This window comes from Culex pipiens, chromosome 2 (assembly GCF_016801865.2).
Source record: "Culex pipiens pallens isolate TS chromosome 2, TS_CPP_V2, whole genome shotgun sequence".
NCBI lineage: Eukaryota > Metazoa > Arthropoda > Insecta > Diptera > Culicidae > Culex > Culex pipiens.
This window is the reverse complement of record NC_068938.1, coordinates 96676909-96702993: the sequence shown is the minus strand read 5'-3', so window position 1 is coordinate 96702993 and position 26085 is coordinate 96676909. Positions and strand designations below refer to the sequence as shown.

The 26085-nt window shown below is 36.8% G+C and overlaps 1 protein-coding gene across 1 annotated transcript in view; it reads right to left on the bottom strand.

Moving 5' to 3' along the window:
* The window catches only part of LOC120416612 (ras-GEF domain-containing family member 1B), an 87220-nt gene that overhangs the window by 37529 nt on the left and 23606 nt on the right, over window positions 1-26085 (bottom strand). The window contains exons 5-9 of the mRNA XM_039578411.2: window positions 22025-22144; window positions 21605-21801; window positions 14591-14714; window positions 14154-14432; window positions 13748-13891 (exon numbers count right to left, since the gene is read on the bottom strand). Coding sequence (XP_039434345.1) covers window positions 13748-13891; window positions 14154-14432; window positions 14591-14714; window positions 21605-21801; window positions 22025-22144 — 864 coding nt within the window. The remainder of the gene's footprint in view (window positions 1-13747; window positions 13892-14153; window positions 14433-14590; window positions 14715-21604; window positions 21802-22024; window positions 22145-26085) is intronic.

The window sequence follows — 26085 nt, the reverse complement described above, 5'->3', positions numbered from 1 at the left end:
GAAGACACCTATGCGATCAAAAAATTCCTTCAAAAGATACAGATTTTTTAATTTTTATACATCATTTTTGTATGGACAGCTGCCAAATTTGTATGGAAAATTATATGGACAAACTAATGATGCAAAATGGCTTCTTTGGGCATACCGAAGGCACCAAAAAAGTTTCAGTCGGATTAAAAAATACAAATATTAAAATTGAAGAAAAAAGACCGATTTCGTAGAGAATTGCTCTACTACACTTGCAAGTGTAACGTCACACGTCGAAAAATAACCTGTCAAATTTTGTAGATGGGCAATGTGTGTAAACAGAGTTAAATAAATATTTTTGAGTGGTGCTGACAAGAAATTCACAAAAAATCATCAGCAGATTGATTTTCTTGGAGAATTTCGGGAGCGATTTTCTTTTGCGTGATTTGCTTCCTCTCTCTTCCGCGGGTGAAGAAAGTTTGCAAGAGAAAATGTTTTTTCGCGATTATTCCATCCCTGATTCCGTCACTGACGACTGAATGCAGGATTCAGTTTGCTGTAGAATTTGTTGAACTGAAAATAAGGTCTTTATCAATTAATTTTGATTTTATACTGTAAACTACCTTCTTTGCCATTAAATAAATTCGAATACTTTATCCGGCAAATTTGGTTTTCAAATAATTTTCCAGAGAAAATCTCTTTTTGAATTCCACTGACAAGTAGCCGGGACCTGGTCAGCTCCCCAACAACCTCCAGAGTGTATTAACGAAGATCATTCAAGTTTTATGATGTAGGACATATTTTTTCTGGAATGTGGGTTTCGGGAAAATGTCATAGATTTGTTTAGTTCAGGTGAACTATTAAATAATACATCAAATTACAACTTTATTGATTATTGTTAGGCTTAGTGATTTTTCACGCTCGAAAATAGGAAATTTCACGGGGACCTCAATTTCAAAACATCAAATTTCACGCAAATTTCGCGGAACGAGAAAAATGTTAAAATAACTCTGGAAATCTTTTGTTTAAATCACAGAAACTACTTATTATTTTTCAATAAAATAATCTTCACTAAATTTGAACGTGACACAAAAAAAATCTCATAATTTTCAAAAAAGTTTCCACCTGGTTTATGGACGAGCTCTATTTATATTTAAAAAAAAACAAAATGTAGGGCATGCGTATTATCATTTATTGAACTATTTTTTTTCATTTTTCGACTAATAAAGCAAAAAAGTTTTCGATGATTTGCTTCTGTTTTATCAGTTAACATTTTATTGAATTTCATATCAAAGCAAGATTCAACAATCTTGTCCAGCAAAAATGAGTAAAATGGATTGAATTTTCTGCGACATTCAGCCCATTCAATATATTATTTAAGGATTCATCCCTATTTTCAAAAACTAAAATAGGCAAAAATAATATAATTTGCAACGAAATCGAAATTTTTATTCAAAATCAGAACAGAAAACAATAAAAGATGGAAAATAAATCTGAAATGTTTTTAAATGGTGATTTCAGAGATAAAATAACAAAGCTTATTTCTTTTAATTTCTTTTGAAATTTTACATTTCAAATAAAATAGTAGTAAAATTTTTACTAAAGCGAAAAAAAATATTACTAAATTTTGTTAGTTCCTAAAAAACTGAAAAATCTAAACAATTCTTCAAATGGTTCATATCAAGCTTTTCAATTAAAATCTTATAAAATTTACTTAAATAGTGTTTATGGTTAAAATATTGATGTTATTTAAAGAAAAAAATTATAAATTTCAAAAATTCACACCTAGAGCGTCCAATTTCCCGGGGTTACAAATTTCCCGGGAAACGGGAAATTTTAAACCAATTTCCCGGGAAATCCCGGGAATTCCCGGGAAATTTAAATTTATTGAAAATTGTTTTGATCTTGGTTCTGCTGCAACTAAGTTGTTTAGAACAGCGTCTAAAAGGCTAAAACAAGTGTGAAGATCAATTAACAGCTTAACCGCATATAAAAAATTATAAAACTGCAAGAAAATTTTATTTTTTTCTTATTTTATAAGCTCCAATAGTACAATAAATCAAAAAATTATGTCATTTATTTTTTTATCAAGGTAATTGATAGTGAGTAGTGGAACAGCGTCTAATTTCGTTGTACCTCTTATGTTGGCAGGTCAGTACTTTGACGTTCAATTACAATTCATTGAAGGCGATTTCAACTGAAATAGAGTGATAAATAGCCCAATAAGAAGTGAGCAAGCAAGTTACTTTTAAAAGAATTGCAAAATTAGTTGTTTAAATAGGAAAAAAAAGCAAATTGGATGGAGTTAGGAGCGAGTTTTTAACCTGCAAAACCTACGAGAATTTCCCCTAAAATGAATCCATACTCCACAATCATACAAATTATTTTCTTACCTCTGTGACCAGTAAAAGAGAGCGTGGTTTAATACAAAAAGTTGGAAAAAAAACATGCAGAAATTATGTTTTTCATGACAAATAACTTTTCTAAAAAAAGTCATAATGGTTTCAGTTCTTGGACAAAATGGCAAAGCAAAAATCAAACTTCTCTTGTTTGTTTTACTTCAAACAACTCAATGTTTTCAAATATTTGGAATTAACATCATGTCACAATCAGTCTTACATTTTTTGATATTTAAGCTTCTAACACCCATTGTTACACCAGTGCTCCATTTTTCTTTTACTACGTATTGTAATTTCTTGTATTAATCTTCTCATTGAAAAGTGCCGGCGACAAAATTGGGCGAAAAGTTCACCGCCCGGAGATCGCGAGTTGGCGCGAGCGAATGAACACCGCGAAAAAAGATTCGGGGGTGCATTGGGGTTAAATGATCATTTCGTCATTCGGTTTAATTAAAAAATAATTATGTTTTCGTAAATATCGCTACTTTGATGCGATGTTATTCATTTTTACAGTAAATTAGGCATTGTTACATCAAATTTGACCTTTCAAACGCCCTAGAATGGCCAAATTTTAAAACATCAATGTTTGCCAATTTGACCGTTTTACCCCCAATTCCCCTTGTAGAACAAAAGAAAAGTTCATCCGCGGTCTGTCAGCAGCGCGCTGTTTTGTTTGCTGGATCAACATTTGGAAATGTCGAACGTTGAAGGAAATCGCTCAAAAAATGGAAATTAACCGATTTCAAATGTTATGGCCGCAAATGAAAGGTAAGGGTGGCTAATTTTTTATTCCGATCTGTAAAACTAGTTCTGGCGAGGGTTCTGGGCACTACGGCAATAGATTTTACCGGCGGGTTGCTTCCGGTTGAATTTGATTTGAGGAGAAGGTTTTTCAATCCACCAGGGGCTTATTCGGGGGCAACAGTTTCGGTAATCCGGAACTTCCGGTAAGTTTCATATTTGCAGTGTTTAGCATGAAAAACAAACTAAGACCAATCTTTCAAGTGTGCGCTCTTTTTGAGGAGGGGCGCAAACCGAAGAAGAGTGCAACTCGGGGGAGCGTTATTTCGGGGTTTGAGCGCAAATCGAAGGAGCGTTATTCCGGGGTTTTGGCGTAAAATGGGATTTTCTTTTTTAATTTTATTTACAATTAAACGAATCATTTATATAAGGGGTCATCCACAAAACACTGATAATGGGCCATCCTAAAATCTGGGTATCCAAGAACTCCCGGATGTCATGGCCTAGATAGCTACCTGATCAACGGAGGTCTATATAGGTGAATTAACCATCGGTGTAGCTTCAGATAGCTTTAGTGAACCACGATGGATACCCTTCGCCATGTTGGATTATTATGGGTCCTCCAGGAACTCCCGGGATTTATGACCTGATGATTTACCTGACTTCCGGGAGTTCCAACAATCCAGCATGGTGCAAAGTGTCCCTCCTGGTCCACTGAAGCTTCTTGAAGCGATACCGATGGTTGATATACCCATATAGTTTCGCGTTGATCAGGTAGATCATCAGGTCATCACTTCCTGGAATTCTTGGATGATCGATAACAACGTACCCCAGAGTATCTATCGTTGTTCACTACCTGAAGCCACACCGATGATCAATTCACCCATATAGACAATAGGGTCCTAAAGCCCTGAGTCAATTGTTATGTTCAACGGTAAAAAACAGATTAAAACCCATTTTTGATCATTTTTTTTATTTAAATGCAAAAAATAGGACAGGACAACATTTTTTTTGATGAATCAACTAAGGTCCGCTTAGAACGAGCTGTGATTTTTTTTTAAATTGATTTAAAATCGATTTTAAATCCTTCTCGGTCGTACAAAGTGTCATTGTACTCAGAAAAATAAGCTTTATCGTTGTGAACAATAATATCACAAATGTAAGCTTCACCTTTGGGCCCAATTGAAACAGAAACATATCAAACGAAATATTTGAAACCAAACCTGCACAACAACAAACAAACAGAAAAATGAGGCGTTAATTTGGATTCAACAAAGTATTTAATTCCTTTCGTTATTGCAAATCGACTTTTGATTGCATTTTCAGATTTGTATGAAACCTTGTCCATTGATGTTTTTTATGACCAAAATAGTTATTGTGCACTATTGCCTCATATTCTTCATACAAAATGGTGTCTGTCTATACAAGTTTTCGCAAATCTGTATCTTGAGATAAGATTTTCTGAATACCAACCATTGGCAAAGTTTTAAGTTATGACCAGGTTTGAATAAAAAACTTTTTTTAGTCTAAAAAAGCTTATAGTTACAAAGGTTAATACACCCATATAGACCCCCGTTGATTAGGTAGATCATCAGCATGGCTTTCTACCTAAGGTACTCGCGAGTGTGTAGTAGTGCGGTTGTCAAAATCGTTATCTCTGACTCTCTCACTCCACTGCCACTGACATTGTTTATGTTTTACTTTTCCTGGCACGGTCCATTGTTCGTTTGTTATTGTTTTGGTTTTAGTGGCACGGAGTCATGCACTCACACTAATGCAAAGCAGGATCGTGAGTACCTATGATATACAGCCTTGGATCATCAGGTCATAACTCCCGGGAGTTCCTGGAGGACCCATAATAATCCAACATGGCGAAGGGTATCCATCGTGGTTCACTGAAGCAAAATGAAGCTATACCGATGGTTAATTCACCCATATAGACCTCCGTTGATCTGGTTGATATCCAGGTCATAACATCAAGGAGTTCTTAGAAGACTTATAACAATCCAACGTACCCCAGTGTGTCCATCGTTGTTCACTGAAGCTACGCTCAAACCCCGATGGTTTGACACCAACTGTTGTCAGACGAACGGGGTCACTTTTTAGTTTGACACCCCTTTTACACGGAGTTCACGCACACTACCAAACGTGTGTTTTGATAGTGTGCGTGAGCGCCGTGTAAAAAGTGACAGTTCGTCACTTTTTAGTTAGACTTTGACCAACCAACGGGGTACAAACTAAAAAAGTGTCAAACGAAAAAGTGACCAACCATCGGGGGTTGAGTGTATACCGATGGTTAATTCACCCATATAGACCTCCGTTGATCAGGTAGCTATCTAGGCCATGACATCCGGGAGTTCTTGGATACCCAGATTTGAGGATGGCCCATTATCAGTGTTTTGTGGATGACCCCTTATATAAATGATTCATTTAATTGTAAATAAAATTAAAAAAGAAAATCCCATTTTACGCCAAAACCCCGGAATAACGCTCCTTCGATTTGCGCTCAAACCCCGAAATAACGCTCCCCCGAGTTGCACTCTTCTTCGGTTTGCGCCCCTCCTCAAAAAGAGCGCACACTTGAAAGATTGGTCTAAGTTTGTTTTTCATGCTAAACACTGCAAATATGAAACTTACCGGAAGTTCCGGATTACCGAAACTGTTGCCCCCGAATAAGCCCCTGGTGGATTGAAAAACCTTCTCCTCAAATCAAATTCAACCGGAAGCAACCCGCCGGTAAAATCTATTGCCGTAGTGCCCAGAACCCTCGCCAGAACTAGTTTTACAGATCGGAATAAAAAATTAGCCACCCTTACCTTTCATTTGCGGCCATAACATTTGAAATCGGTTAATTTCCATTTTTTGAGCGATTTCCTTCAACGTTCGACATTTCCAAATGTTGATCCAGCAAACAAAACAGCGCGCTGCTGACAGACCGCGGATGAACTTTTCTTTTGTTCTACAAGGGGAATTGGGGGTAACACGGTCAAATTGGCAAACATTGATGTTTTAAAATTTGGCCCTTCTAGTGCGTTTGAAAGGTCAAATTTGATGTAACAATGCCTAATTAACTGTAAAAATGAATTACATCGCATCAAAGTAGCGATATTTACGAAAACATAATTATTTTTAGATTAAACCGAATGACGAAATGATCATTTAACCCCAATGCACCCCCGAATCTTTTTTCGCGGTGTTCATTCGCTCGCGCCAACTCGCGATCTCCGGGCGGTGAACTTTTCGCCCAATTTTGTCGCCGGTACTTTTCAATGAGAAGATTAATATACCAAGTATTTAACGAATTGAAATAAATCTTCTTGCACAAAACTATTTAAAAAATGTTAAGATACCAATTTGATTTTCAACTCATTAGATCATGGTAAACAAAAACGTAAAAATTCTCAATTTAATATATTTTTTATGAAATAACTCCAAATATTCTTTAAGAAGCTAACTTAATTTTCCCATAGCTTCAAAAATTAATATTATCAAATATCAAAGTGTCTGATAATCTGATTAATTGTATATGAGCTATAAAATAAATTTAATTGAACAAAATCATCATCATTTATTTTTCTCTGAGCGTCTAAAAAAATGGTTCCAAAAAGTATAGAAAATGTGTACTTTTGCTTAAATTTCGGGAATTCCCGGGAAATTTACAAATTTCCCGGGAAACGGGAAATATGTTTTTTCGGGAAATCCCGGGAATTCCCGGGATTTTTTTTCCCGGGACGGGAAATTGGACGCTCTATTCACACCGTCTGTGAAATTATCAAAATTCACCAAACCTACATTAGTAATTGAACAAGGGTACTCACTCGCTTAATTCTACGGTAGTTCATTAAATTATTTTTATTCCTATTTGAGTTTGATAAAATATTTTGAAAAAAAAATCGTTACAGTTTCGCACAAACATAAAATTTCACGGGATTTCGCGGAAAAAGACAAATTTCGCGGATTTCACGCTGTCCGCGAAATCGTGAAATTTCACTAACCCTAATTATTGTGTTGTCAATCCTTTTTGATACGTTTTTTTGCTGTTTTTGTGAAAGATTTTTTTTTTAATTTTCTTCTGCGTTTTTATGTTGGTTCAAGCCATATTTTTTAACAAATCTTTTATTTTTACAAAAAACAAAGTGATCAACCTTTTGAAAATTTAATCGAGAGTTGATATCTGGATGGAACACTTTTAAATTCTAATAACTTCCTTTGGATTTTACCAATTGGGATGCTTCACCCTTCATTTTGTTGCATTTTTTAGCCCTTTCAGGTGATTTTTGAATTTAGGAATTTTATAGAAATTTGCCTTAAGAGCGAGTTTTTCACCAATGTGTAACAGGTCGTATAGAGGTGCTCTGATTTGGATGAAACTTTCTGCGTTTGTTTGTCTATACATGAGATTAGTGCGTCCATCCCGGGAATTCCCGGGACAAAATTCCCGGGATTTTTCCAAAACCGGGAATTCCCGAATCCCGGGATTTTTGATACAAAATTCCCGGGATTTTTTCTAAAACCGGGAATTTCCGAAGTTGAAAAAAATTAACAAATTTTGTTCTGGAAATGATGCAGTTTAGTTTACTGATCCGCAAAATGCTTTAGATATTTTCTTTGTTACCTAATAAATTTTAAATAAGACTGGATATTAAATTTACGTATATATTAATTTTTTTAAAGCTGAAAAAAAATTCTTCTTTTTTTTCAATTTTCAAACACATTTTAATGCTTTTCTGGTTATATCATAGAAATAAATAAATAAATTTAAAAAATGTATTTATAAGTAAGGCTACTAACTCTTGCTGAGCACAAATCCGTACACTTTGCCGATATGACCCCATGGTATAACAAAAACTGTTTAGGCATTGGAATTTGGGACTTAAAAATATAAAACGGTGTCGTATTTACAGCTTACAATTTTAACTTTGCAATCATAGTGCTTATGACTTGAACATTTAAAAACATACACAATGTAAACCGTGATTTGCTGATTCAAATCTTTATGTTTCTTCAATTTGTTTTCTTGAACATTTCTGAAGTTTAAAGTTGTAAGGATTAAGAAGCTTTTAAAGATGTTCTGAGTGTTTTCACAAAAATATTCGTTAATTCAAATTTACACAGTAGTAAAAAGAAGTAAATCTTTCCCAGTTCCTGAGGGGAACACCCTTGAAGAGTATCGGGGCCGGCATTTACAAAGCGGATTCAGTGGCAGTTTCATTCTCAACTTAATGTTAACATGTTAAGGTTAATGTTAACATTCCATAGGTCGCCTCCCTAAGGTGTCGTGATAAGGTCCAGTTTGTGACGATACACTACCTTCCCTTTACTAAGCAATCGAATCCAGAAGAGAAAAGATCACCAGTTGTGTTGGTCCGAGCCGGGATTTGAACCCCGATCTACCGCTTACTAGGCGGAAGCGTTACCACTAGGCTACGTGGCTCGGTCTACACAGTACACCATATTCTTTTTTTAAGTCACCTTTTTTTAAACGATTCTCGATTTACGCAACTTTTTTTAAGTCATGGCTTAAAATGAGAATGTCCATGACTTAAATTGAGAATATGACTTAAATTAAGAATCTTTGGGATTTCGTAATTTGTCGGAGAATTTTCATCATGTATCAATTGTATTTGGTTTAGTTATGTTATTAAAACATTTTATCATGGTTTTGGAACACCTGGGATGTTCTAGTCCATCCGAAACTTCCGGAAATTTTGTGCAGCAGGCTAACCGAAGAAACAAGTTGAAACTTCAAAATTTTGACAACGGATCCTACCCAGACTGCTTCAGTGAGTGCGGTAGGCTACAGTGCATTGTTGTAACGACTTATTGGGATGATCTGGGACATCCAAGGACTCCCTGGAGTTAAGATCTGAGGGTCTACCGCCGTAACAAGCAAGAGGTTGACGGTTTTTGACCTCGGGACATATCCGCATGGCTTCAGTGAGTACTTTGCTGATGTGTTGGGATGTCCTGGGTCATCCAAGGACTCCCTGGAGTTAAGATCTGTGGGTCTACCACCGTAACTAGCAAGAGGTCGACGGATTTTGACCCCGGAATATACCCGCATAGCTTCAGTGAGCATTATATACTACTTTACTGATGTTCTAGGATGTTCTAGGTCATCCACGGACTCCCTGATGTTAAGATCTGAGGGTCTACCGCCGTAACAAGCAAGAGGTCGACGGAGTTTGACCCCGAAATATACCCGCATAGCTTCAGTGAGCATTATATACTACTTTACTGATGTTCTAGGATGTTCTAGGTCATCCAAGGACTCCCTGATGTTAAGATCTGAGGGTCTACCGCCGTAACAAGCAAGAGGTTGACGGTTTTTGACCTCGGAACATATCCGCATGGCTTCAGTGAGTACGGTAGACTACTTTGCTGATGTGTTGGGATGTCCTGGGTCATCCAAGGACTCCCTGGAGTTAAGATCTGTGGGTCTACCACCGTAACTAGCAAGAGGTCGACGGATTTTGACCCCGGAATATACACGTATAGCTTCAGTGGGTATGGTAGACTACTTTGCTGATGTGTCGGGCTGACTTGAGTCATCCAAGGACTCCCTGGAGTTAAGATCTGAGGGTCTACCGCCGTTATGAGCCAGAGGTCGATGGGTTTTGACCCCGGGACTCACTCGCATAGCTTCAGTGATTATGATAGACTAATTTGCTGATGTGTTGAGATGTTCTGGGTCATCCAAGGACTCCCTGGATTTATGATAGACAACCAGATCTTAACTCCAGGGAGTCCTTGGATGACCCAAGTCAGCCTGACACATCAACAAAGTAGTCTGCCATACTCTCTGAAGCTATGCGGGTATGTCCCGAGGTCAAAATCCGTCGACCTCTTGCTTGTTACGGCGGTAGTCCCACAGATCTTAACACCAGGGAGTCCTTGGACGACCTAGAACATCCTAAAACATCAGTAAAGTAGTCTACCATACTCACTGAAGCTATGCGGGTATATTCCGGGGTCAAACTCCGTCGACCTCTGGCTTGTTACGGTGGTAGACCCACAGATCTTAACTCCAGGGAGTCCTTGGATAACTCAAGATAGCCCAGCAGATCAGCAAAGTAGTCTACAATGCTCACTGAAGCTATGCGGGTATATTCCGGGGTCAAAATCCGTCAACCTCCTGCTTGTTACGGTGGTAGACCCACAGATCTTAACTCCAGGGAGTCCTTGGATGACCCAGGACATCCCAACACATCAGCAAAGTAGTCTACCATACTCACTGAAGCTATGCGGATATGTTCCGGGGTCAAAATCCGTCGACCTCTTGCTTGTTACGGCGGTAGACCCACAGATCTTAACTCCAGGGAGTCCTTGGATGTCCCAGATCATCCCAATAAGTCGTTACAACAATGCACTGTAGCCTACCGCACTCACTGAAGCAGTCTGGGTAGGATCCGTTGTCAAAATTTTGAAGTTTCAACTTGTTTCTTCGGTTAGCCTGCTGCACAAAATTTCCGGAAGTTTCGGATGGACTAGAACATCCCAGGTGTTCCAAAACCATGCTAAAATGTTTTAATAACATAACTAAACCAAATACAATTGATACATGATGAAAATTCTCCGACAAATTACGAAATCCCAAAGATTCTTAATTTAAGTCATATTCTCAATTTAAGTCATGGACATTCTTTTTTTAAACGATTCTCGAATTAAACACCCCCATTTCGTTGTGTAAATTAAGAATATGGTGTACACAGTAGGCCGTCCCAAAAAAAATGAAAAGTTGTCATATCTTCGGTGCTCACCCCTAGAATGATAGATTAGGATGTCAGGAACAATGTTTTCATACAACAAAAAATTCCCAAAAATGGTTTACAATTCGCGCGCGGAGCTTGAATGAAAAAAGTGCATTTTTCGAGTATTTTTCAGAAATGCGCGTAACAATCATACTAAAGTCATTCAAATTTGGTCGCCTTGGGCTTCAAGTTATAGTTTAATGTCCCCTGAACAAATTCCTGTACAGACATAGTCCATAAAAGCTTGTGTTTGGGCATGGCAGGGCGTTTTAGGGAGAAAAATTTGTATTTTTTAGCCAAAAAATTTCAAAAATCACTCCCCAAAACGAACCAAAAAATTTTGCAGCCAAAACTAATGCATTCAGCTTATAGGAAATTTTACGGAGATCATTTTGCTTTTTTTAACATTCAATTTATGTCCACGCAAAGCCGAGATATTTGCATTTTAGTGAACAAAAAGTGACGAATTTTCAAAATTCTTGGCATATAAGCGTTTTTAGCATAAAACATTGGCTACTCTGATTACAAACGGGAAGGCATATATTTTTGGGACGGCCTATTACACAGGTTTTCACTAGCTTTAGATATCCTTTGGTTCTTTTATTGAATAAATATGTTTTGAAAGGAATATGAAAATAACAATTATGGAGTTTTTTAAAGGACAATTAACTTATTTTTATTTTTTGAAAATTATTCTTTTAAGATCAAACTGACTGAACTCGCGAAAAAAAAGAAAAAAAATCCGTTAAGTTAGTAGTAGTGCGTCCATCCCGGGAATTCCCGGGACAAAAATCCCGGGATTTTTTCAAAACCGGGAATTCCCGAATCCCGGGATTTTTCATAATTTGTCCCGGGAATTCCCGAAATTTAAAAAAAAAAACAAATTTTGGTCTGGAAATTCAGATTTGGTTGTGTAAATAGATGAACAGTTGATTACCTCATAATCGATAGTAATTTTAAAGCATTATAATTTGTATTCGACATATCGTCGCTTGTGTGCTATCTTGTGACACGTCATATCTTTTTACAGCAGACGTGTCACAAGATAACACACTAGTGACGATATATCAGCATTAATTTGGTTTACTAGGGAAAACCGTTAAAATTTTAGCTTACCGATCTGCAAAATGCCTAGCGCTTTAAATATTTCCTATTTGATTTTATATATTTTTAAAAGATTGAAATATCTACGTATCTTTATGATTTAAAATTTGGAAAAAAAATCAAATCAAATTATTTTTCATCAAACACCGGCATGTGGGGTAAATCAGGACAAATGGAACGAATAAAGACTACTATTTAGCCATTTTTATTGCATGATGTTTTGAATGACTTTGGTTTAAACAGGAATTTCCAAATTTATTGCTCTAAAATCTCCTTACCTATTCAGACTATATTCCTGTTTTTTCCTACATGGCGGAAGTAACTTAAAGATAATTTGTAAAATATGTCGAATTTTTAGATTGCTTTTCAAAACAACCAATGCGCCAAGAGTTTTCTATGTACATAGGTTCAAAGAAATGTTTCATGCTTTTCTGGTAATGTCATATAAAAAAGAAATATATTTATATAAGACTTATTAAAATTGAATCACATTGTAGTTCATTTAAAATCCAAAAGACAACAAAGAACAAAAAAAATCAATTGCATTTAAGCTATTTAAAAAGTGTCGTCCTTGTTTAGATTGAAGTGTAGTTTATCACCAATTAATATGATTAAGCTTATTCTATGATTTTGAGCTTGAAAAACATAACAAATATAATGAAAAAATAGATTTTATGACTGTTCAAAAAATTTCCCGGGATCCCGGGAATTCCCGGGATTTCAAAAATATTTTTCCCGTTTCCCGGGAAATTCAAAACCCGGGAAATTTGGACGCCCTTCATGAGATGAACTCATGCCAAATATGAGCCCTCTACGACAAAGGAAAGTGAACTAAAACGGGCATTGGAGTATGAGGTCCAAAAAACATGAAAAATCATAGAATTGCTCGCATTTCCGTAAAACTTGATCAATTCCAACTCTGTTAGCTGCATTCGAAAGGTCTTTTGAAGCACTTCAAAATGCGCCATAGACATCCAGGTTTGGTTAAACTTTTTCTCATAGCTTTTGCAAATAACTGTTAAAAATTGATTTTTTTAAACCTTAATAACTTTTTGCAACAGCCTACAATGATGAAGTTTTACGGAAATGCGAGCAATTTTAAGATTTTTTATGTTTTTTGGACCTCGAACTACGAAGCCAGCTTCACCCCACTTCCCTTAGTCGTAGAGGGCTCATATTTGTCGTGAGTTCATCTCATGTATAGACAAACAAACGCTGAAAGTTTCATCCAAATCGGAGCTCCTCGATACGACCTCTAGAACAAACCGAGCTAAATGTACAAATACTGCCTCTTAAGGTACAGACGTTTTTAAATCTTTAAACTTTGTGTTTCGATTCGCCCCACTTATCATTAACGATTTTGCCTTTTTCAAAAACCTCATGAGCTCATAGTTTGTGTTCCAGGGAACAAATTTTCCGAGGAGTGCGAAATGATACTACAGGAATGTTACAGAATGTATAACATCGCCGCTTAAAGTTTCAACTTTATCTTCAAGCTTCTATCAGCACTTGCCTCTACTGCAGAAAATAATGAGGTTTCTACATTTACATGATGCACTATGGTGCTAAATCTCGTGTTTTCAACTGAATGAAATACTGATTTTGATTTTGCAGTGTAAACCATCATCATCCATAAACAGCTTTCCAGGACATCTCATTTTCTTCCCCCGTCATTTGCGTCACAAGAGCTTTTTGTACCGCGGAAATGCACCACTCAACTTTACACTTCTCCCATTAATTTATTTTTATAACCCCCGGGGGGGGTAAGTCACTCTATATATTTACCGTGATTTGTAATCTCGCAATCGGTGGAATATCCAGCGACTCCAGGATGGTCGTTGCACTGTTGTAGTTCCCCACCAGCAGGCAGTACTGGGCGGCCCCACTCCAGAGCTCCACCGCCTCGTTCCGGTCCTGGATGTTTTGGCACTGAGGCGTGGGTGGGAAAGCGAGTAAAAATAATGAACGCATGAAAATTGCACGAGTAGACGCGTGTTGAGGTTTTGTCGTGGCCTAGGGCTTCGGTTTCCAGAGCAGGAAAATGGTTCAAAATTTATGGCGCATTGTGGTTTAATTAGTTGGTTCGGTCATTTTGAAATTTAATGCGTCAAAATGTGGGTTCGGCAGCGTGTGGTGAGTTGTGGGGATTTGATGCATGTTGCAACATTAGCTGAATTTCATTCATTCTCACCTTCAAAATCTCATTTGCCACCAGCAACCGTAACCGGGCGGACCACTCCAGGTAGCTTTCCAGGTTGCAGGTCTTCTTGCCGTCCAGGGTGGTGCCTCCAGTGGGACCGGGTCCCGAGCCCGGGGCTTTCGGCGTAAAGTCCTCTCGATTTGGGTCCTTCAGCAGGTTGGCATTGCACTGCACAAACTCTTCCGGTCCCACGTGTTTGGCCAGGTTCCGTTCGATGCGGCACAAAAGTTGCGCCAACTGGGACGCATTTGGCCATTTTATTGATTCAGTCTGAGTGCGAGGTTTTTTTTTGGGAGGGTATCAGAAAATGAAATATAAACACAAACAAGAGTCCATTAGATGAAGCGATCCGGGCTGTCGAGTGTATTGACATAGGGCCCGACCGGGTTCATTATTCGGCGCGTTTCCGAAACATGATTGATACGAACCTTATTGTCAACAGTTGATTGATAGCTTTTGAGTTCTTCCTCGTGTTTCTCAAGTTCGGTTAGACGAGCTAACAAGGCACACAGTAGTTCAGATACCACATCGGCTAATTTAGTATCTGCGCATCTGTAAGGATAAGTAGAGAGATAGAGTTTGGATTAGGGTCGAAAGGTAGCACCTTTCTGATTTCAGGGGAACATGGAACGATGATATGATCTCAGCGTGTTAGAATAGACTTAGGGTGCCTGCCAAGGTGTCTGCAATCCCTTTTTTCGTCAGCAAAAAATATTTTATTTGGACCTGGAGAAAATTTTATGTACACAAAAAAGAATTAATTTGAAACGTTTCCTATCAAACATCATGCGCCTCCATGAAATAATTCCAATGGATTTCATTGGAGGGAGCAGCTGCTCATTTCAGCAGCATGTTAATTTATTGATGACAATACAAGAGCTAAAACAATAGCTGTGAAAACTTCAAAATTACATTTCTTTAGTATAATATATGTTTAATTTAAAGTGATGTGTCATTAGTTCACCCATACAAGGCTCCATACAATTTCGGTAGCTGTCCATACAAAAATGTGTCTTCGGCGAAGTTGTGTTGTTTTCTGCCAATTTTTAATTTAATTTTTTTTTTCAAAAAAAAAAAAACAATTTCCCAAAATCCGCATGCTTTAATTTTTGGGTTTTTGTGTTGTAGGGGAAAAATTTGGAAAATAGAAATTTTATTCGAAAATTGTTATTAAGGCGTCATCCATAAAGTATGTCACGCTCTAGGGGGGGAGGGGGGGTCTGAGCAAGTGTGACATTGCGTGTTATAAGTATAGGAAAAGTGTGACAAAGGGGGGGAGGGGGGTAAATTTTGGCTGATTTTAGCGTGACGTACTTTATGGATGAAGCCTAACTTCAGTAAAATCCAATTAGCAGTCGAAAAGTACTTTATTGATTGAATATTTGACCGATTTGAAATGTTATTCTTGTTTACAAAATGTTATAATTAATATATGTAATTAAATTAATATAGAGCAATTCCAGCTCAAATCAGGATTTGTTTGGTACTTTTGTACCTGACCCTTTCCGATTTCAATGAAACTTTGTAGACATGTTATCCTAGGCCTATATAATCCTTTTTTGTGTATATTCAGTCACTTGTACTTGAAAATGACATCTGAGACGGGCGTAAGTTATTTAAATATTATTGTATTTTGTAATTTAAAAATCACTGCATCTCGAAGCCGTTGCATCGTATCAAAAAGTGGTCCAAGAAGAACTTGTAGGAAATTGGAGCTTTCTGAAGAAAATACACTGTAAGAAAAATACACGGCACTTTTATGAGATTTTTCAATTTTTAATTAAATTTTAAAGTGATGTCACGATTTTTTTTCGTTCAATTTTTTTTTAGGAAATTGCCGAAGATGATACAAAAGATTCACGAAAAATGCAGGATAGTATGTCTCTCGTAAGAAAAATTCAAAAACCATTTACTAAAACTGTTTTTTGAAAAGTGGTCTAAACGTGTTTTTTTTAACCAATGGTGGAACTCGATTCTTCAGACATTTTTTTCATAAAATTCTCTATATTGACCATTGTCCTTTGTCCAATCCTTGTCATAATATAGCGGTTTTAAAAATAAAAATGTTTAGAAATAGTTTTTTTTTGTGTTTTTTGCCAATTTCTGTATGACAGACTTGCTTTTTCAGTCTCGTAAATTTTTTTACCGGAAAGCTCGTCCAATTTCCCATCAGTTTGCCTTTGACAGCATTTCAATTGGATGTATGGGCTTACAAATATAAGCTTAATTATATTACTCATAACTGCTAATAGAATATTTTTTTTCAGTGTGGTAGAAACCTGGATAGTAAATAAGCTTACGTAAATATTAAAACGAGTCAAATTTAAAAGCTTTGTTTTATAATTAAAAATACAAATTTGAGGGAATTGATTTTTGGCAAAAAAAAGTTAATGAAACAATCGGTTATTTTTCCGTGTACCAATTATTATTTTGATAAGTCCTCATCAATACCTACAACATATCTGAAAAATATTATTTTGGAAATGTTTTAGATGACAAAAAATGCATCTTTCGAGCTATGGCACAAGTTGGTCACAATTTATAAGGCAGTGCTGCCAATTTTCTAAGAATAAATTATTAAAAAAAAACGTGAAAAAGTAAAAAAATCTTGGTTTTTTCAGATTTTTTTTTTGCTGTCAATCTTTAAAAAAAACATAATTTTTGAAATTCGTAAAAAGTCGAATAATTTCATGCTTTTTTTAATGTATGGTTAATAGTTTCAAAACTATAATTGATGAAGTCAAACTTTTTGAAGCAATCTATTCGTATACTATCGCTAAACAACGACCCAAATTTCAAGTAAATTGGTTACACCACCCAAGTTACCACAAGCACTTAATAGAAGTATTAATTCAGCACTAAATCAGCACTGGAATGTTTTGAAGTAGTAAATAAGCTTTGCGAATGCCTCAAAGTACCAAAACTTTGCAGCATTACAACTGGCATTAAATCACCATTTACGACCTTGAAAATGTGCTTCAAAGCATTTGATGTTTATCAACAAAGTAACCCATCGATACGGGAAACATTTCAGCCTGGCACGCTCTTATTGACTTTTATCCTTCTCCCGTCATACCGTTCCAGTAAGCGTGCGGGCTAAGGCGCAATTCCCCGAGTGTGCATCAGTTTTTTTTTTCGTGAACTGGGTTCAATTCCCGCTGATTGACGTCGATAAAGCAGTTTATTTTTGTTCGAGCTATCGGTGAAGTATTTAATTAGCATCACTGTGCGCCACTTGAAATATTTCTCAAGGGAAAAGTGCTGATTAAATGTTTTGAAGCATTATTTGCTGGTATTAAATGCCAATATAATGCTGATTTAATGCCGCTATTTAGTGCCTCGCGGTTACTTGGGCAGTTAAGAGATAAAATAGATAATGTAGACAAAATCTGAAAAGCACGTGCCACAAGTGTGTTTTGAAATTGAAAAATGCACTACGGGTCAAAAGTGTGCACAAAATTCCCATACAAACTAAAATATGCTAAAATCAATTGTTTAACCGACTTAATCAGTATATTTTCAAAAACATAAGATGGAATTGGTTTAAAAAAAATGTGTGGAAAACAATTTTTTTCCGCTTTTCCCAACAATTTGTATGACGTGTAACAAGATAGCACGTATAACGAAACGTCATCACTAAATCATTTTCGATCAAAGTAGTCGTTGTCACAACATAGCATACAATCGATGAAACTGCAAAATAGTAGGTTATGCAAAAAGTTGCAAAAATACGAGTCCTACACTTCTCATAGTTTACCGTTAAAAACTTTTCATTACAAGTGCTGAAATGTTCAATTGTATAATACGCTTTTGAGGATTGTGTCACGTTCTCCAGAAAACCATTCCCCAGAATTTACTGTTCCAGATACCTTGGTTAAAAAAAATCCAAAATTTCTAAATTTTTCGACGTTTTTAAATTTTTATTCCCTTTTTTGAATTTTGATTTTTTAAATTATTGATTGTTTTTTGAATTTTTAAATTCATATCAAAAATAGCATTTACGGCAAAAAATAAATAAATAAAAAGAAACTGCAATTTATTCGACATTTTTAGAATTTAACATGATTGAAAAAAGGGAACATTTCTTAGAATAATAGAACGATTTTCCATTTTCTATTATTTTATAAAGATTTGATGACAAAAAAAGAAAGAAGGAAAAATTTCTGGGCAAGGATAAAATAAATTTATCCAATTTTGAATTTTGCAAGATATTCTGAAAAAAATAACCGTTCTTTGAATTTACTTAGTGACTCAATTTCTAATATTTTTCGTGGAAGAAACTTTTCTGTGGAATGGTTTTCTGGGAAATGGTACATTCTGGGGAACGTGACACAATCGCTTTTGAATGCTGAAAAGTATTACATTCCTATTCTTTTATTTGGCCGTCTTGTCATTCGAGAATAACAAGAAAATTAAGTAGTTTTACAATGGAAACCAAAAGCTCGTTTTTAATGCATTCAATAACAACCTCCAAATATTTGCAGTGCCGGAAATTAGTTCAAAACATAAAAGTATCTCCGATAAAAATGTGCAATTTATCTTTGAAGTATTTTCAGATGGGGTCTCTAGCATGAATAATTAATAGGGGCAGGGGGGGCAGAATGGTCCGCCTAAGTAAAATGCACCAAAAACCATAGAAAAACATATAAATTTATGAATTCATATAGTGGGCTTATGCTTTGGGATGTTCCCTTCAATGTTGTATACTTGGTTGATGAAATTTTTTAGCTTAGAACTATTTTTGAGCCACTTTAAAAAAAAAAGTTTTTTCGACTGCTTTTCCAGGGTGCGGGGCAGAATGGACCACCCTGCGGGGCAGAATGGGCCACCTTAGAAAACAAGCCATTTTGTCTAATACAATGTTGAAGGGAGATAAGAAATGACTTAAGGGACCTTTCTAACATAGTTTCCATGAAGTTGGACAACTTTTATAAAAATAGTCACTTACTAAAACAAACATTTTTGAAAATAGTGTTCAAATGTTGAAATAAGACACTATTTTTACAAATAAGCATCAAAACAAGTAAAAAATCAACTAATGTTGTATTAAACGTGATTTGTGAAGCTACAAGGAGTGAAATAATCCATTTAGCTCAAATTTCGTAACTTTTGACGTAGACTTACGTCTTTGTCGAAGGTACTGCGGTGCCATTCCAAAAAACCCGGGCCGAAGGCCCTGGAATATTGCGTCAATCGCTTATATCTTCCTTCCCTCAAATCGAATCGGCACGATTTTGGTTCCGTTCGATTCGAAAATAATTCAGCAATTTGCTATTAAATTTTCAATGTTGGTAAAATAGTTTTACTATTGTAACAACTCAATGTTTTAAAAAATTTTCAAAATGCAGAGATTTTGCAAGCTAAATGAACGCTTCCCACTCACGGACGGGAAGGTCAAGTACCTATTTTGAGGGGAAAATCACACAAGCAGCGCGACCGGTACCGGTCGCGAAAAAGGAGGGGAAGTAGCGGGCCGAAAACATATATAAGAAACTGCGCCAGATTTCAGACCATCATTCACGTCTCAGACGTTTGACCGGCAGCAGCAGCAGGAAAGCTCAGCCCAGAGCAGCAGCAGCAGGAGAGAGGGACCAGAACTGCAAATGAAGCGCGCATTGCCTTCTCGTCGTCACCGTCAGCCAGTTGCCTCTCGATGGCCGGACCGTTTGGATCTTTCGTGGTAGGGGGTGAGGATTTCCCAACTCTTCGGAGTTGCCTCACTCCCCGTCCCTCGTCCCACCCGGGACGAGGCAGCAACAAGATGAGGCGCGCGCCTGCTGCCTTCTCGCCGAACAGTTGCCTCTCGTGGGTCGTTGTTGTGAAACAATCAGGAAGGGGGTGAGGACTTCCCAACTCTTCGGAGTTGCCTCACCCCCCGTCCCTCGTCCCACCCGTGATGAGTCGGTGAAATGCCTTTCAGGAACTAGTGTTGGTCTTCGGGGGTGACGGATTGCACAGCTTTCTGAGGCTGCTCCCCCCCAACCCCTCTCTCTCCCCCACATTATGCTACCAAACTTTCATTCGGTTCGCAAAAAAAATCGTTTTTCGTTCTTCTCTCCTCCATTCGATGTTTCCATTGTTTAAATAAGGCTTTCTAGTCAAAGATTTACCAACACATTCAAAGTATGGTTACATGGCAGTTGCGGTCTTGTTGGGGGGTCCATCTCCCATTTACGATCTTATTCCGTTAATGTATTTCAAGTATCTAGCTAATTCTTCAAAATTAAGATATGGAAAACTCTATGTCCACATCTCAAAACTTTACGTAGTCTACGCCATTCCGGTTATGTCTGTGACATAACTACTTTGACTTTTGATTGTTTTTATAAGGCAGGAAAAGGGTGGTCCATTCTGCCCCCAAGTGGAATTTAATTTAACACTTCCATCACCAAGCCTCCAAATGATTTGAAGGTTCCGTTGTTGTTTGTTTACCTTGGTAGTAAACTCTAGTAACATTATAAGCAGTGTTGCAAATGAGTGATAAAAAAGCTATCAATAGATTATCTCTGCACCAAAAATATCCGAGAGTATAGCGACCGTCACTATAGCTTGTGAGATTTCTTCTTGTGTCTCGTGATTCCCAGCGATGTCATTCTCTCTCTATCACTCCTCCCCTTTTCCTCGACTATGCGCTCTCACCGCTGAGTCTCTCAATACCTCCGAAAACTGCAATGAGAGAACGCGAGATGGTGATTAGGAGTCGACCACGCATGACGTCCCGTTAAACTGCGTTTGCGAAATTGGTTTTGTGGCGGCTTTTGTGGTTAAACGCTATTGCGATAGGATGATCGTGGAAGCGGGAATGAGAGAGAAAAGGAAAATGTCAATCGCGAGTAGGTAAACACGAAAAAGTGTTCGGCTATGTTCGGCGCTGAGAGTTACAATGAAGAGAGAAGAGCCGTTGTGTTTGAGGCATGAATATTCAGGTGGGATAATTGTAGTTGCTGAGAGCTGATATTTTGATATTTTAACAACCCTGATTATAAGCATTGAACAAACTTTTTCAAACAATCATACTTATCAGAAAGCTTATTTAGAAACCTCGAAATAAACAACATTTGCGTGGTTTTGTCAATTATTTACATTTTTGCTCATTATTCGAAAAATACAATGAATTCAAACGTCGTTTTCGGTATGGTGATGTTATTTGACGTCCTTTATAAGACCCTTGCCTTACAGTTGGTCTAAATCCATTCTAAAGCCCAAAACCAAGGGTGGCCCATTCTGCCCCCCTGGTCCATTCTGCCCCCCTGCCCTTAATATATTATCAGTATAAAAGTCTATGCCTCTAACATAACTTTCAGCTCATTTGGTATGGTTAGTGGAATACTTAAAAGGAAAAACGGTCATGTCGACCACTCGAAGATTAAACACAACCACAAAAATTTAATTTCAAGCCACCCTATCGGCCTTCCCCAAAAAGGCTCCCTTTTTCATCTTACCTAGCTACGATATGTTTAACGTGGTTCATCATCCGTTCGTCGCGAAAGTCGTACGGGAACTTTTTGGTCCAGACGGCCAGCAGCGGCACCAACCGACCGAGTGGTTCCGGCTCGGGCAGGGTCTCGAGCAGCTTTCCCAGCAGCTCGTGGGTGCGGATGAAAAACCTACACGACAGCAGGAACGAGAAAACGTACTCCTGCAGGAGGGGGTGGTAGAGCAGAGCAGACAAGAAGGACATAATTTAATTTCCGTTTGATGTTTCACAGCATAGTCACAGACAGTGGGACGTGGCATTTTGGAGTTGAGAAATTTATTAAAGTGCAAACAAAGAAATGATAACAATAAAAAAGGAACAAAAATAATAGATTTAATTAGAAAATATGTAGCAAAAAACAAGTTTAATTTTCTGTGAATCTTACCTGGTCTAGATCATCGGCGTTGGCCGGCATCAGCAGGTCGATGAGGGACTCGAGAGGTCCGGACACGATGTTGCCATTTCCGTACATAACCCCGCCCGTTCCGAGGGCCGTCGTCGGGTGCTGGAAAACGGCCGGAAAGCCGGAAAACAAGGACAAATATTGTAGACTGAGAGAGATAGAGCGTCGGACATAATTGGAGTGATGCAGAATCAAGTGGCTTATCTAGCATCGTCTAGGGAAGGCAGCATCACGGCTGTTAATTGAAATTTGATTTCCGCAAATGATACGATATGATTAGTTGACGTGTCGAGGGTGTGATACTCGCCAATGAGCTATGTTCATATTGGTTGTATGTCGAGTACGTCATATGGTAAAACAATGGTTAACTTAACTTTATTTAAAGCAAAAAATGTCATTAAAGTTCTACTTTCTGAAATTAACAATCATAGTGAACGAGTTTCTATCTACTTTGGATAACCTCAAATAAGTACTTTTTTAATTAGTGGTTCATCAGAATCAGTACCAACTATGAACCGAAACGACCAGAATTTCTTGTTAGAAACAAAAAGGCTTCAACGTAATCACTGCCTTCGAATCAAGTTTCAAACGATGCCTCTCTTCAGGAAATTGCAGTTTCAATTGTCAGCTACGCTTAAGCTGAACAAAAAGTCCGATGAACATTCTGGGAAGAAATGACGTGATTTAAGATAGAATGGTTCGAGTTTTTTTTTAACTGAAGCTAAATTTTGTTCATTCTTGGGAGAATTGCTCTGGATGCCATTTGTTGTTTCCGTTATTGAAAACGCTTTTCTTCCTTTACTTTGAAATGCCTTTAATGCTACCCACTTCCGAATCGTCGATGGATGGATTTCTTTTTTCTCAACCTCTCTCTCTGGCTAGAAAAATAATGTTTCTGGAAATGCTTTCGTTCGAGCCTCCAGATAATACCCGATGCTTACTCGTTTTATTGTGAAACTTTCGGAAAGGAATTTCTTTTGATCCGTTTTGGATCGATCATTTTTTCCTATTCTCTTTTATTATTTGAAATGCGACTCCAGATGTGATTGTACAGTATCGTTCCGAGAATAACTCAACATCAATACTGTTGAGATATGGATGGTTAGGGATGATGGAAATTTGACTCAAAAATCAATAATGTAGCTTCCCTGTGGGGATCAACTTCTAGCTATCAAGTTGCAACGTGTGCATAATTTGAATGACATTTTTTCGAATGGCACCTTAAACGAGTCCTTCATGAGAAAATTTCATCTAACTTAGTTTGACATTGACTTAAAATTTGTAATCCTTAAAGTTTCAGACCATAGTTGAAAAGTTCTGCATATCGTCAATTCTTCGTGTTTTTTTTTGTAATTAACATTAAACTTTGTCCATGCTTTCTTTTGTCAAATGAGCAATTCTCTACGAAATCGGTATTTTTTTCTTAATTTAAATTTTCGTATTTTTTAATCTGGCTGAAACTTTGTTGGTGCCTTCGGTATGCCCAAAGAAGCCATTTTGCATCATTAGTTTGTCTATATCCATACAAATTTGGCTGCTGTTCATACAAAAATGTTATATGAAAATTCAAAAATCTTTATCTTTTGAAGGATTTTGGTCGATTTGGTGTCTTCGGCAAAGTTGTTGGTATGGATAAGGACTACAGTGAAAAAAAAAAAAACTACACGGCAAAAAACTCTGGTGATTTTTAATTTTTTTTGTGATTTTTAATTTCACTTTTTGCCACTTTAACTCGATTTGGGACCATCCATAAACCACGTGGACACCTTAGGGGAGAGGGGGGGGGGGGGGGGTATGGCGATTGTCCACGCTCCATACAAAAAAGTTTATTTTTGTACGGACAATTGTCCACGAAGTAGGGGTGGGGGGATTGTTGATATTTCCAAAAAAGTGTCCACGTGGTTTATGGATGGTCCCTTTGCAAAAAAAACACTATTGAGCAGTTCCAGCCCAAAACAGGAATTTTTTAGGTGCTTTTTTCTCGACCCTCTCCGATTTCGATGAATGTTTGTAGACATGTTATCCTAGGCATATATAAGCCATTTTTTGTGTATATGGAACCAGTTACCACTCGATAATGACATTTGAGAAGGGCGTAAGTGTTTTAAATATTTTTGGTTTTCGTAATTTAAATATTGCTGTATCTCGAAGCCGTTGCATCGTATTCGGGCGTCCAATTTTCCCGGGTTTTGAATTTCCCGGGAAACGGGAAAAATATTTTATAAATCCCGGGAATTCCCGGGATCCCGGGAAATTTTTAAAACAGTCATAAAATCTATGTTATCGTTATATTTGTGATGTTTTCAATCTTAAAATCATAGAATTAGCTCAATACTATTAATTGGTGATAATCTACACTTCAATCGTAATAATGATAGCATTTTTTTTATGAAAGATTTAAAGAGATTTTTTGGTTCTTTTTTGTGCATTTTATTTTAAATGCACCAAAATGTCTAACCCATTGTGATTCAAATTAAATAAGTCCCTTATATTTTTTTTATTTTTTGATATAAAATTACTTGAAAAGCTTAAAAAATCTTTTAAATTGTCTAAATCAACAAAAAAAGACAACAAATAAAATGATAACAGTCAATTTAAAATTTTTAATAATTTTAGACTTTCATGTTTAATATAAAAAATATTTTACAAATTATCTTTAAGTCACTACCGCCAACTGGGTAAAATCGAGACTACAGTCTGAATAGGTACAGGAGATTTTAGAGCAATAAATTTGGAAATCGGTGTACTAATTGTTTTGTTCTGTTCCTATTTTAACTGGAATCAATAAAAAAATCAAAACATTATGCATATAAAAAATACTAAAAAGCTGTCCGATAAATTTATCCTGATTTGCCAAGATTTTGGTGAAAAATAATTTAAATTTTAAATATAAGTAGTCTTTTAAAAATATATATATAGTTAAATAGAAAATATTTAAAGCGCTTGGCATTTTGCGGATCTGTACACCCAGAACTGGGCATCGGCATACGCGAGGATAAAGAGCACGATTCGGTAGTAAAATGGTACTGTGTGCGGACGGAGAGGATAAATCCTGAAATTACGAAATTACCGAGAGTACTTTACTCATGGGTTCATCTTAAAAAAAAGTTCATCTATCAAAAAAAAGTACCGGTACCGAGATTAGAACCCAAGACTTTCGGCATATTGAACCGTGCCTTCGCCGTATAGGCCACCATGGTTCGGTGACTAAGTGGCGGTCATTTGTCCATATAAGCCACTCAATAGGATGAACTGTTCCAATGAACGAATGAACATGCGAGAGGACTTTACTCTCGCAAAATAGCACTTTCCATACGTTTCTTTTCGTGAGGACTATCCCCTCGTTCTTTAACTTTGGGTGTGAACTAAAATTTCAACAATTTTCCCTTTTAAGCGAAATGAATGCTGATATATGCTGAATAGTTTTTTTTTCGATTCCTAATTATTTAACAGTTTATCTATTTCATCAACAAAATTTGAATTTCCAGACCAAAGTCTGTTTTTTCCAATTTCGGAAAATCCCGGGACAAAATATAAAAAATCCCGGGATTCGGAGTTCCCGGTTTTGGTAAAATCCCGGGATTTTTGTCCCGGGATGGACGCACTACATCGTATCAAAAAGTGGTCAAAGACAAACTTGAAGGACATTTGACGGGCTTTCAAAAAAAAAAAATACACTGAATGAAAAAAACACTTCACTTTTATGAGATTTTTTGATTTTTAAGTTTGAAAGTCAAATTTGAAAGTGAGCCCACGATTTTTCGTTCGCTCAATTTTTTTTTGAAAATAACACTAATGGTCCCATTTCCAATTTCAGATTTTTTCGAAAAAAATACTTTTGATTTTTTTGAATCAAGACTAACATTTCAAAAGGGCGTAATATTGAATGTTTGTGCCTTTTAAAGTGTTAGTCGTGATTCAAAAAATTTGAAAACTTTTTTTCCGAAAAGATCAGAAATTTTCACGAATGTTTCATATTTTAACATTGAAAATCGGACCATTAGTTGCTGAGATATCAACATTAGAAAATGGTGGGTTGTTTG